The 13,047-nt window shown below is 43.7% G+C and overlaps 1 protein-coding gene across 2 annotated transcripts; it reads right to left on the bottom strand.

Annotated features, from left to right (window-relative positions):
- Window positions 1-902: 902 nt before the first annotated feature.
- Window positions 903-12,611, bottom strand: mars2 (methionyl-tRNA synthetase 2, mitochondrial). Of its 2 annotated transcripts, none has more exons than XM_068047559.1 (3): window positions 12,520-12,611; window positions 2,764-3,098; window positions 903-2,225 (listed from the first exon to the last, which is right to left on the bottom strand). In XM_068047559.1, exons 1-3 carry the CDS (start codon window positions 12,563-12,565, stop codon window positions 1,026-1,028), a joined length of 1,581 nt encoding a protein of 526 aa, XP_067903660.1. In that variant the 5' UTR covers window positions 12,566-12,611; the 3' UTR covers window positions 903-1,025. The 2 variants fall into 2 exon arrangements, with proteins under 2 accessions (XP_067903660.1, XP_067903659.1); XM_068047558.1 differs by lacking the exon at window positions 12,520-12,611 and adding an exon at window positions 12,136-12,513.
- Window positions 12,612-13,047: the final 436 nt, after the last annotated feature.

Below are 13,047 nucleotides of genomic sequence, written 5' to 3'. Positions count from 1 at the left end.
CAACGTAAAATTTTGCATATGAAAAAACCTGCAAACTGTGAGGATAGTGAAAGACTTCAAGAGGACATACAACAGGCTGGTGGAAAGGGCAGACACATAGCAGATGAAATTTAATGCAGAAGTAGTGGTGTGGGATTTTGGGAGGAAGAATGAGGAGAGGCAATATAAAATAAAGGATACAAGAACAGAGAGACCTAGGGATATATGTGCACAAATCGTTGGCAGGGCAGGTTGAGAAAGCAGTTAATAAGGCATATAGATTACTGGGCTTTATAGAGAGACAGAGTGCAAAAGCAAAGCGGTTATAGTGAACCTTTATAAAACACTGGTTTGGCCTCAGCTCGAGGAATGTGTCCAATTCTGAGCACCACACTTTAGAAAGGATGAGAAGGTATTAGAGAGAATGCAGAAAAGATGGAGAATGGTTCCAGGTATGAGGGAATTCAGTTACATGGATAGATTGTATAAGCTGGAGCTGTTCTCCTTGAAGAGAAGGTCCAGAGGAGATTTGACAGAGGTATTCAAAATCATGAGGAATCTTGTCAGAGTAGATAGGGAGAAACTCTTCCCATTGGCCGAAGGGTCAAGAACCAGAGGGAAGAACTAAAGACGACATGAGGAAAACTTTTTTTTAAAACTCTGAGTGTTTAGGATCTGGAAGGCATTACCTGACAGCATAGTGAAGTCAGATTCAATCATGGCTTTCAAAAGAGCACTGGATAATGATCTGAAGAGATACAATTTGCAGGGCTACAGAGGAAAGGTAGAAGGGGCAGTAAGAGAGTAGATTGCAGAGAGCCAGCATGGACAGGACTGGCTAAATAATCTCCTTTTGTAATGTAATGATTCTATCATAGCTGAGGATGTTATAAACCTACAAAAAAGAAAAAATGCATTTAGAATTGCGTGTAAAAAATATTTTATATTACTTTTGCATTACAATTCCTAAATCACTACCACTGTCAACATATTTAAATATCTTCAGGACACATTAATTGCATGTGACTGAGCTTAAATAGTTCAACTTATTTTAGAGTATATTGCAATTTCATCTTCTTCCAATTGCCTTGAGTTTTGCTCTGTGTTTTATCGGTACTTTCCAATCTGTTAAACAGGAGTCCAGTATCAGGCCCCAACTTTCTTCCTTCAAAAAGGCAAACACCATTATGATATTTGGCCAAGAAATTCAAATATCTCCAGTCTCGTTCATGTGAAGCAACAGCCAGCCGTGAAAGCAATTTGTCAGCAATTGTTGGGACCACTGGCTGCAAGAGGGTCCCATAAACACGCAGACACTCCAAAGTGACATGAAGCACAGTTTCTAGCCAGCTGCAATCTTCAGCATTTTTTCGGTCAAGTTTCCAGGGAGCATGCCGTTGAAAAAAGCCATTTGTTAACCGAATGCAAAAATTGATGGCTTCTAAAGCCTTATAAATTTGAAACTTTTCAAAGCAGTGTTCAACATCCAAAGGTAGCTGCTCAACCAATTGAATCATTTTGTAATCTTCAGTCATTGCTCTGCTTGAACTGCCCATGTAGGGCCTCTTAGGAAAACAGTGATTTGAAAAAGATGAGTAGATTTGGTCAGGATTCATGCGTGTGCCTGTACAACGGTTAAGGAGGCCTCCCAACGCATCTGCAAGCTCTGCATTTAAAACTTTACACACTTTGTCATCATAATAGTTACAGTCTGTACCTGGTACACCTTGCCTCAGCAAAAAATATCTGAAGCCATCAGCAGTGTACACAGAAAATCGTTCCATGGGATCAATAACATTCCCCAGGCTCTTGGACATCTTCTGGCCATTGACTGTCCAATGTGAATGCACATAGATTTGCTTTGGTAACTGCAGGCCTGCTGCCATCAGGAAAGCCGGCCAATATATAGCATGGAACTTGAGAATATCCTTCCCAACAATGTGATGTAGTGTAGGCCAATGATTACGATTCTCTGGATAACCTGCTACAGTAAGGTAATTAACTAAAGCATCTAACCATACATAAATTGTTTGTGTTGAATCTCCAGGGACAGGAATACCCCACTTCAAACGGTTCCTCTGTCGTGACACTGATAAGTCTGGAATTTCTTCCTGGAGCCAATGGACAACAATGTGATGGAATTTTTCAGGATATATTACTTGTGGATTTTCCTTCAACCACTCTAACAACATTGGTTTAAACTCAGATAACCTGAATATGTAATTTTCTTCTTTAGTCCATTCTACCTGTTGGTTAGAAATCAATTTTAGAATAAATACATTTCAAAATACAAATACATTCTCATTTTCTCTAGGTGATAAGATTTTGATTTCTTTGATTAAAGACAGTAAAGAACCCAAGGGTGAACGTCACCTCAATCAAGTTTCTATCAAACACATAGCAATAGCACAAAACTAGATTTTTCATTCAGAGCTCTCAAGGATTACAAGTGTGATCTTTTGAGGTTGGATTAAGGTACATTAAGGCAGTGCAGAGGGACGGTTTATTCTGCAGCAGGTTTATTATGCAAGTTGCATGTCAGTCATGCCAAACACTAAAAAAAAGTAGAGAAAATGTTCCATTTTCTTTCAAGCTTTAACGGGCATTAAAAAACACAAAGCAGCTGAAACATTCTATAAACTGAAAACTCCAGATACTGCACAGAGCAGCATACTGAATAGTCAAAGGTACTGTTCCTTTCCATCAACATCTACCCCAGTGTATTAATCCCATATAATGTTCCTACCATATGGAGTATTGATCAGATTGTGTTGGGAAGTTTACCTTGTGTCCACTTTCCAAAGATACTTTAATAATGTTCCCATGTGCATCCTTTCTTTCTACAACCTGCGAATCAGACAGGAAAGTCTCATCTGGAACAGAATACCATCCCTCGTACGTTCCTTGGTAGAGATAGCCCTTTTCACGCAAGACACACCAAAAATGTTGGACAGCACTTTTGTGACGCTTCTCTGTGGTTCGAATGTAATCCGTGTATGAAACTAGGGACTGCTGGAACAATGTCCTGAACTCCTCAGACACTTTGGAACAGAATTCCAATGGGTCGGCAGCTGCAGCATCTGCAGCTTGTTGAATCTTCAGGCCATGCTCATCTGTCCCTGGAATAAATTATACAATCATGTAATACATAAACAATACCTAATCACCTAAACTATAAATATTTCCAACAAGTGAGAAACCTCTGGTGGTGTAATTAGCCAATATGTCTCCAAATTGAAGGACTATGGGTTTGAACACACATTCCCTTATGCTATTGCAGAGCTCATAAACAATTCCAGAGCTACATGACTAAGATTACAAAACACAGGACAAATAACACACAGGATAAGGGAAGAAAGTAAACATTATCAATACACTTCAGCCAATAGCAGCTGGCAGCTGAGGGCACAACATTGTACCTCTGTTTAAAAAGGGAGCAAAGGACAGACCGAATAATTACAGGCTAGTCAGTCTAACCTCAGTAGTGGGCAAATTATTGGAATCTATTCTGAGAGAAAGGATAAACTGACACTTAGAACGGCACAGGTTAATCAAGGATAATCAGCATGGATTTGTTAAGGGAAGATCTTGTTTGACCAACTTTATCGAATTTTTTGTAGTAACAAGAAGGAAGATAGATGAGGGTAGTGCAGTTGATGTGGTCTACATGGATTTTAGCAAGGCTTTTGATAAGGTCCCACATAGCAGACTGATTTAAAAAAAAAATCCAATGGGACCCAGGGAAATGCAGCAAGGTGGATACAAAATTGGCTCAGTGGCAGGAAACAGGGTAATGGTTGATGTGTGCTTTTGCAACTGGAAGATTGTTTCCAGTGGGGTTCCGCAAGGCTCAGTACTAGGTCCCTTACCTTCAGGAGCGGAGAGCAGCTGGACCTGTGTAGAAACAACCAGAACCGGCAGCGGATAAATCCAGCGCAGGGCTCGGAGCCTTCACTTACCTTCAGGAGCGGACAGCAGTCGGACCTCTTCTAGCGCGCCGGAGTTTTGAAAAAGAGAGAAAAAAAAGCCAACAGTGACGTCACAGGAAAGCTGCAAGGTGATTGGTTGGTGAGTCTCTGCTGTTAGGGAATAGCTCGGTAAGTATCTAAGGCAAGAAAAGTTTACAGTTTGTTTCATATATAGTAAGTAGTTTTTTTAAGGAGTTCTGTAGTAACGAGGACCAGGGAAGAAGGGCCATAGAGTAACTGATATTATTTGACATTAAGATCTTCCAAAAGGTTAATTTAAAGGGTTAGGTCATGGCAGGAGAGCTCAAAGCCGTGGTGTGCTTCACGTCGGAAGCCGGGAACATTTCCAGTGCCCAGGACCAGCATGTGTGCAGGAAGTGTCTCCAGCTACAGCTCCTGGAAGCCCAGGTTTCAGAGCTGGAGCAGCAGCCTGGGACACTGTGCAACATCCACGAGGCAGACAGTATCGTGGATAGCACATATAGAGAGGTGGTCACACCGCAGGCTCAGACTCCACAGGCAGGAAGGGAATGGGTGACCACCAGGCAGAGCAAGAGGACTAGGCAGGTAGTTACGGAATCTCCTGTGGCTATTCCCCAGCAAAACAGATATACTGCTTTTGATACTGTTGGGGGGAATGGCCTCTCAGGGGAAAACAGCATCAGCCCAATTCATTGCTCCACAGTTGGCTCTGCTGCACAGGGGAGGAGTAAAAAGTGTGGGAATGCAATAGTTATAGGGGATTCAACTGTAAGGGGAATAGATAGGCGTTTCTGTGGCCGCAAAAGAGACTCAAGGATGGTATGTTGCCTCCGTGGTGCTACGGTCAAGGATATCTCAGAATGGTTACAGGTCATTCTGAAGGGGGAGGGTGAACAGCCAGCGGTTGTGGTACACATTGGTACAAACGACCCAGGTAAAAAAACAGGATGAGGTCCTAAAAGTAGAATATAGGGAGCTAGGAAGTAAGTTGAAAAATAGGACCTGAAAGGTAGACATAGAGAGATACAGCACTGAAACAGGCCCTTCAGCCCGAGTCTGTGCCGCCCAACAACCATCCATTTATACTAATCCCACATTAATCCCATATTCCCTACCACATCCCCACCTTCACTCAATTCTCCGACCACCTACCTACACTAGGGGCAATTTACCATGGCCAATTTACCTATCAACCTGCAAGTCTTTGGCTGTGGCAGGAAACTGGAGCACCCAGCGGAAACCCACGCAGTCACAGGGAGAACTTGCAAACTCCGCACAGGCAGTACCCAGAACTGAACCCGGGTCGCTGGAGCTGTGAGGCTGCGGTGCTAACCACTGCGCCACTGTGATCTCAGGATTACTACCAGTGCCACGTGCTAGTCAGAGTAGGAATAGCAGGATACATCGGATGAATACATGGTTGAAGAGATGGTGTGAGGGGGAGGGTTTTAGATGCCTGGGACATTGCGACTGTTCTGGGGGAGGTGGGACCAGTACAAACTGGACGGTTTACACCTGGGCAGGACCGGGACTGATGTCCTAGGGGGAGTATTTGCTAGAGTGGTTGAGGAGGACTTAAACTAAAGTGGCAGGGGGATGGGAACCTTTTCAAGGATTCGGGGGGGGGGGGGGGGGGGATATCAAAGACAAGAACAAAAGACAGTAAGGGGAATAAGAAAAGTGATAGGCAGAGAAATCAAGGGCCAGTATCCAACAGGGCCACAGTGAAAAATAGTGGGAAGGAGACAAGTAATGTCAAAAAGACAAGCCTTAAGGCTTTGTGCCTTAATGCGTGGAGCATTCGTAATAAAGTGGATGAATTAATCGCGCAAATAGTTGTAAACGGGTATGATATAGTCGGGATTACGGAGACATGGCTGCAAGGTGACCAGGGATGGGAAGCATCCAGGGGTATTCAGTATTTAGGAAGGACAGACAAAAAGGAAAAGGCGGTGGAGTTGCATTGCTGGTTAAAGAGGAAATTAATGCAATAGCGAGGAAAGATATTAGCTCTGACGATGTGGAATCTGTATGGGTAGAGCTGAGAAACGCTAAGGGGCAAAAAACCTTAGTGGGGTTGTATATAGACCCCCCAAACTGTAGTGGTGATGTTGGGAATGGCATTAAACAGGAAATTAGAGCCGCATGCGATAAAGGAGCATCTGTAATTATGGGTGATTTTAATCTGCATATAAATTGGGCAAATCAAATTAGTCACAATATCGTAAAGGAGGAATTCTTGGAGTGTATACAGGATGGTTTTCTGGACCAATATGTCGAGGAACCAACTAGAGAACAGGCCATCTTAGACTGGGTATTGTGTAATGGGAGAAGAATAATTGACAATCTAGTGGTGCGAGACCCCTTGGGGATGAGCGACCATAATGATAGAATTCTTCATCAAGATGGAGAGTGATGTAGTTGATTCCGAGACTAGGGTCCGGAATCTTAGTAAAGGAAACGAAGAAGGTATGAGGCGCGAGTTGGTTAAGACGGATTGGGAAACATTACTTAAAGGGATGACTGTTGATAGGCAATGGCAAACATTTAAAGAGTGCATAGATGAACTGCAACAATTGTTTATCCCTGTCTGGTGCAAAAGTATAATGGGAAAGGTAGCCAAACCCTGGCTTACAATGAAAATTAGAGATAGCATTAGATCTAAGGAAGAGGCAAATAAATTTGCCAGAAAAACAGACCTGAGGATTGGGAGCAGTGTCGAAATCAGCAAAGGAGGACAAAGGGATTGATTAAGAAGGGGAAAATAGAGTACGAGAGCGAGCTTGCGGGGAACATAAAAACTGACTGTAAAAGTTTCCATAGGTATGTGAACAGAAAAAGATAGGCGAAGACAAATGTAGGTCCCTTACAGTCAGAAACATGAAAATTTATTATGGGGAACAAAGAAATGGCTGACCAACTAAATGCATACTTTGGTTTTGTCTTCACAAAGGAGGACACAAATATCATACCAGAAATGTTGGGGAACACAGGGTTTAGTGAGAGGGAGGAACTAAAGGAAATCAGTATTAGTAGTGAAATGGTGTTGGGGAAATTGATGGGATTGAAGGCCGATAAATCCCCAGGGCCTGATGGTATGCATCCCAGAGTACTTAAGGAAGTGGCCCTAGAAATTCTATAGACTGAAAGAATTCCTACAGATTGGAGGGTAGCTAATGTAACCCTACTATTTAAAAAGGGAAGTAGAGAGAAAGCAGGGAATAATAGATCAGTCAGCCTGACGTCAGTAGTAGGGAAAATTTGAGAGTCAATTATCAAAGATTTTATAGCAGAGCAGTTAGATAACAGTGGTAGAATCGGGCAGAGTCAGCATGGATTTACGAAAGGAAAATCATGCTTGACAAATCTGCTAGAATTCTTCGAGAATGTAACTAATAGAGTTGATGAGGCGGGTGCCAGTGGATGTGGTTTATTTGGACTTTTAGAAGGCTTTCGACAAAGTCCCACACAAGAGATTAGTGTGTAAAATTAAAGCACATGGGATTGGGGGTAGTGTATTGCGATGGATAGAAAATTGGTTGGCAGACAGAAAACAAAGGGTAGGGATAAATGGGTCTTTTTCCAAATGGCAGGCAGTGACGAGTGGGGTAACGCAGGGATTGGTGCTAGGACCCCAGTTATTCACAATATATATTAATGATTTAGATGAGGGAACTAAACATAATATCTCCAATTTGCAGATGACACAAAACTGGGTGGGAGGGCGAGTTGTGAGGAGGATGCAGAGAGGCTTCAGGGTGATTTGGACAAATTCAGTGAGTAGGCTAATGCATGGCAGATGCAGTATAATGTGGATAAATGTGAGGTTGTCCACTTTGGTAGCAAAAACAGGAAGGCAGACTATTATCTGAACAGCTATAAACTGAGAGGGGGGGAATATGCAGCGAGACCTGGGTGTTCTCGTACACCAGTTGCTGAAGGTAAGTATGCAGGTGCAACAGGCGGTAAAAAAGGCAAATGGTATGTTGGCCTTCATCGCGACAGGATATGAGTACAGGAGCAGGGATGTCTTGCTGCAATTATACAGGGCCACACCTGGAATATTGTGTGCAGTTTTGGTCTCCTTATCTGAGGAAGGATGTTCTTGCTATAGAGGGAGTGCAGCGAAGGTTTAACAGACTGATTCCTGGGATGGGGGGTCTGACATATGAGGAGAGATTGAGTCGGCTGGGATTATATTCGCTGGAGTTCAGAAGAATGAGGGGGGATCTCATAGAAACCTACAAAATTCTAACAGGACTTGACAGGGTAGATGCAGGAAGGATGTTCCCGATGGTCGGGGAGCCCAGAACCAGGGGTCATAGTCTAAGGATACGGGGTAAAGCTTTCAGAACTGAGATGAGGAGAAATTTCTTCACCCAGAGTGGTGAGCCTGTGGAATTCGCTACCACAGAAAGCAGTTGCCAAAACATTGTATGCTTTCAAAAAGAAGTTAGATATAGCTCTTGGGTCTAAAGGGATCAAAGGGTATGGGGTGAAAGCAGGAACAGGTTACTGAGTTGGATGATCAACCATGATCATAATGAATGGCGGAGGAGCCTCGAAGGGCCGAATGGCCTAATCCTGCTCCTATTTTCTATGTTTCTATGTCCCCTGCTTTTTGTGGTGTATCTTAACGATTTGGATGCAAATGTAGGGGCATGATCAAGAAGTTTGCGGACGACACAAAGATTGGCCGTGTGTTAGATAGCAAGGAGGATAGCTGTAGGCCACAGGAAGGTATTGATGGTCTGGTCAGATGGGCAGAAAAGTGGCAAATGGAATTCAACTTGGAGAAGTGTGAGGTGATGCATTTGGGGAGGTCAAACAAGGCAAAGGAATACACAATTAATAGGAAAATACTGAGAAGTGCAGAGGAAGTAAGGGACCTTGGAGTGCATGTCCACAGATGCCTGAAGGTAACAGGACAGGTTGATAAGGTGCTTAAAAAGGCATATGGAATCCTTTCCTTTATTAGCTGAGGTATAGAATATAATAGGGAGGTTATGCTGGAACTGGATAACTCATTAGTCAGACCACAACTTGAGTATTTTGTGCAGTTCCGGTCACCTCATTACAGAAAGGATGTAATTGCAATAGAGAGGGTACAGAGGAGATTTATAAGGATGTTGCCAGGACTAGAAAAATGCAGCTACGAGGAAAGATTGGATCAGCTGGGGTTGTTCTCTTTGGAACAGAGAAGGCTGAGGGGAGATCTGATTGAAATGTACAAAATTTTGAAAGGCCTGGATAGAGTGGAGGTGAAGGGTCTATTCACCTTAGCTGAGAGGTGAGTGACAAGGGGGCATAGATTTAAAAGTGATTAGTAGAAAAATTAAAGGGGAGATGAGGAAAAACTTTTTCACCCAGAGGGTGGTGATGGTCTGGAACTCACCGCCTGAAGGGGCAGTTGAGGCAGAAACCCTCAACTCATTCAAAAGGAGTCTGGATATGCACCTCAAGGGCTGTAAACTGCAGAGCTACGGACCAAATGCTGGAAGGTGGGATTAGAATAAGTGGATCGTTTTTTGGCCAGCACAGACACAATGGGCCAAGTGGCCTCTTTCTGTGCCTTAAACTTTCTATGATTCTATGAGTGGGCTGGAGATATCAATTAAGAAAGGAAACAAAGGGAGCAATGTCATCGTTAATTTCTACATCCATTAACTTTGGCGAGACAACTATGGCTTGTTAGAAAGGTCTAAGTCATTCCCAGTTTCAATTTATTAAAACAAGCTCGGTCATTCATACTTGTGATTAACAATACAATATTCCACTGAAGGAAACTCTGCATGTAGCACGTTAGCATGACTGTTACAACCAAGACAACATGAAAGTGCTTTTACTATTTGAGTAAAATGAGGAAAAATCAAGCAAGTGGATAGTCATCACACCATCATTAGTATGGCAGAGCAAAGCATGTTTCTTTACCACAAGACATCTGTAGCAAGTCATTATAAATATTTCTAGGTTTTTATATCACATTGTTTAAATATTTAATTCAATGGACGCAAGTCTTATTGTTTCACTATAAAACTGCAATGGACCGAACCCTTTTCCATTAAAAAAAAGCAAAATACTGCAGATGCTGGAAATCTGGAAACAAGATATAAATATTTCCAAATTTCCCATTTTTCTGATATTCACATTGCATTGTCACAGCAATGGTAAATTTCCCCCAGAGAGCAGTATATTTAAAAAGTCTAATCACTTATATAGCTCAGTCAGACTCATTTGTTGGACGAACATTATATCTGGTGGATATGCTCCATTTTTCTATTTACTGTGGCTATCAATACTAGGACACATTACAGCTCAGATTTTGCCCTCATTGGCAAAGGAATGGCTTTCACTGTTCATTTCCAGTACAACTTCCCAGACTTCTCATGAAATTGTCAGTGGAATTTCCACTAATCCAGAGTCTGTTTTAGTGCAGTGCCCTCTAGAGAATCTGTAATATCTGAACAGGGGGAACAACAGCGAGGCTCTTCCACCAGATTGGTATCCTTACAGACATGCAGAGTCCAAACCAAGATGTAAAGAATAGGAAATATAAATTACATTTAAATTATGTACAGGAAGCTAAATAAGGATAGAGAAATACAGATGGGATTAAGGGAGACAGATAAGAGCAAACAGAAAAAGTAAAAAATACTTTTTATTTCTTTTAAAATCTGCAACAATTTGCATAAGGGAATGAGACTCCAAATTTGTAAAATTAATTCTGCAGGGCCAGAGGGATTGTTCAGTAATTTTCACTTATGACACCACTGAAAACTCACTTACTGGCCCTATGTACCAGTCCTAAGTTTTTCAGACATCTTGAGTGCAGAACCAACAGGTAAGTACCCAAGTACAGGCCACTACTCTAATTTCAGCGTCAAGTAAAGCCTGGCTCAGGTATAAAATTAAAACCTGACCCAGGCCCGACCCGACAACAGCCAACCCGGGCCAGAGTCCTTCAATTTTTTTAAATGCCCGACCCAACCCCAACACATATAGTCGGGTAGCCAGGATTTACTGCAGAGTGCAGAGTCCAGACTGCACATTTCCCGCCTTGATGTCCTGAATGTTCATTTGAAGAATACTTCCTGGAGCAAGGCAGCACTGTCCACGTCCAGCCCGACCCAGAATGCTGGGCCCGCAAGAGAGACCCGACCTCGACATGTCAGCTGGTCGGGTAGCCACGCTTCAGCATCTATTGACAAGGACTGCAAAGACGCACCCTGTGGAGGAGTGGGGTATTGCTGACGACAGCTTCTGGATTTCCATATTTTAACTGAACAACAAAAATTTAAGGGTCTGAAGATAAAGGCCTGCTACCCAACCCAAACTCGACTGAACCTGACAACATGTGTCGGGCATTCGGGCTTGGGTCAGGCTTGGCCGAATCAGAGTCATGCTTGGGTCGGGCCAGGCCAGACACACAGGGCAAATGCTCTGCCGGTAAGTATTAAAAATAAAAAAATTAGCTGAGCTGAGAGTCCGGGACAAAATGGAGTCTGTGCAGTAAGTGAGTGACATCTCTAGGACTTCGTCATGCATGCGCTCCACCTTCGTGGAGCTTCCCAGTCGGAAGGTAAAGATGGTTGGGTCAGGCTTGGGGCGAAATTGGAGGGACTCAGGCCTGGTCGAGCTCAGTCTGCTGTGGATCAGTCGGGTTCGGGTCGGGTTCTTTTTCCCGACCTGAGCAGGCCTTTACCTGAAGATACTAACACAATGGCTTTACTGACTCTAGGCATGCCACCAACTCTTAACTTTTAATGTCTCCCCTCTTCTGCCCCATCAAATACCTTCCCTTTTGTTCTCTTTCCACCTTCCCTCATATGACCTATTTAAAACCTACTACATTTCTATCTTTTCCCAGTTCAGACGAAAAGTCATCGACCTGAAACATTAACATTTTCTCTCCCCATTGATGTTGCCAGATGTGCTGAGTAGTTCCAACATTGTTTTTAATAAGTTACTAAAACTTGTGGAAAACTGTTTCATATGATAAATAATGCATAAAGTTGTGTAGAAACATTAACTAAAATTTGGAATTTCTTTTCAATGTAAACATTGAATACAACATGCGGGTAATCTTTCCCAAATTAATTCTGCCAACTTCACGTTCAGTTTTCTGGAGATACGCGGGGCACAAGGAGAAAGCTCCCGTTTGTTTACGGGATAACTGGCTGCTGCGGAGGCCGCTGGTCCCTTGTACCTGTTACAAACTTGGCTTGGTATCCCAGTAAAACCTTGGAACGGTACAAGGCGTCCGCCAGCACCGCTGAGTACAGGTGGCCGATATGAGGAGCCGCATTCACATAGAAGATGGGAGTCGTGATGAGGAAAGGGCTGAGGCCGGCCAAGGATCCCGAGTACCGGCAGGGCAGAGCACGGACGATGCAAGCGACTGCGCAGCCCGGAGGCAGACGGCAGCGGAGACCCCGCTCACTGCCAGCGGGCGACCAGAAGCACCTAGCGCCGAAAGACGGCAACTCACGAGCTAGGCGCACAGCTCGCCTGTACGCCGAACCTGTCATACCGGCAGCACTACCGACACCAGGCCCCAGTCCCTATTCACAACCATTCCCGCCTGACCCACCAACAAGGCCTGGAGCTTCTGCGGCTGCGTGCTGACCAACACACATCAACGAAACGCATGCCAATCAACAACCGAGGGATTCCATTTGCGCATGCCTATCAACAGCCAATCGACACTGGGCTTCCATTTGCGCATGCCCATCAACAGCCAATCAGCACGTGGATTTTAAAAGCGGAATATTGCAGATGTTGGAAATCTGAAATGAAAACGGAAAGTGCTGGAATAAAAACAAGAAATGCTGGAATCACTCAGCAGGTCTGGCAGCATCTATAGAGAAGCAGAGTTAACGTGTTGGAACTCTCTTTGGCCTCCTTATCTCAAGAGACAATGGGTAAGCGCCTGGAGGTGGTCAGTGGTTTGTGAAGCAGCGCCTGGAGTGGCTATAAAGGCCAATTCTAGACTGACAGGCTCTTCCACAGGTGCTGCAGAAAAAATTGTTTGTCGGGGCTGTTACACAGTTGGCTCTCCCCTTGCGCCTCTGTCATTTTTCCTACCAACTGCTAAGTCTCTTCGACTCGCCACACTTTA

Source organism: Heterodontus francisci, chromosome 15 (genome assembly GCF_036365525.1).
Source record: "Heterodontus francisci isolate sHetFra1 chromosome 15, sHetFra1.hap1, whole genome shotgun sequence".
In the NCBI taxonomy this organism is placed as follows: Eukaryota; Metazoa; Chordata; class Chondrichthyes; order Heterodontiformes; family Heterodontidae; genus Heterodontus; species Heterodontus francisci.
The sequence above is the reverse complement of the archived record's forward strand: the minus strand, read 5'-3'. Positions and strand labels throughout refer to the sequence as shown.

Excerpts from the sequence above, each read along its gene's own strand:
- mars2 (XM_068047558.1), bottom strand. The coding sequence starts at position 12,457 with ATGACAGGTTCGGCGTACAGGCGAGCTGTGCGCCTAGCTCGTGAGTTG. Across the intron at positions 3,099-12,135 it reads CCAAGCCAAGTTTGTAACAG|GGACAGATGAGCATGGCCTG; the intron begins GTACAAGGGACC and ends AATTTATTCCAG. Across the intron at positions 2,226-2,763 it reads CTTTGGAAAGTGGACACAAG|GTAGAATGGACTAAAGAAGA; the intron begins GTAAACTTCCCA and ends TCTAACCAACAG.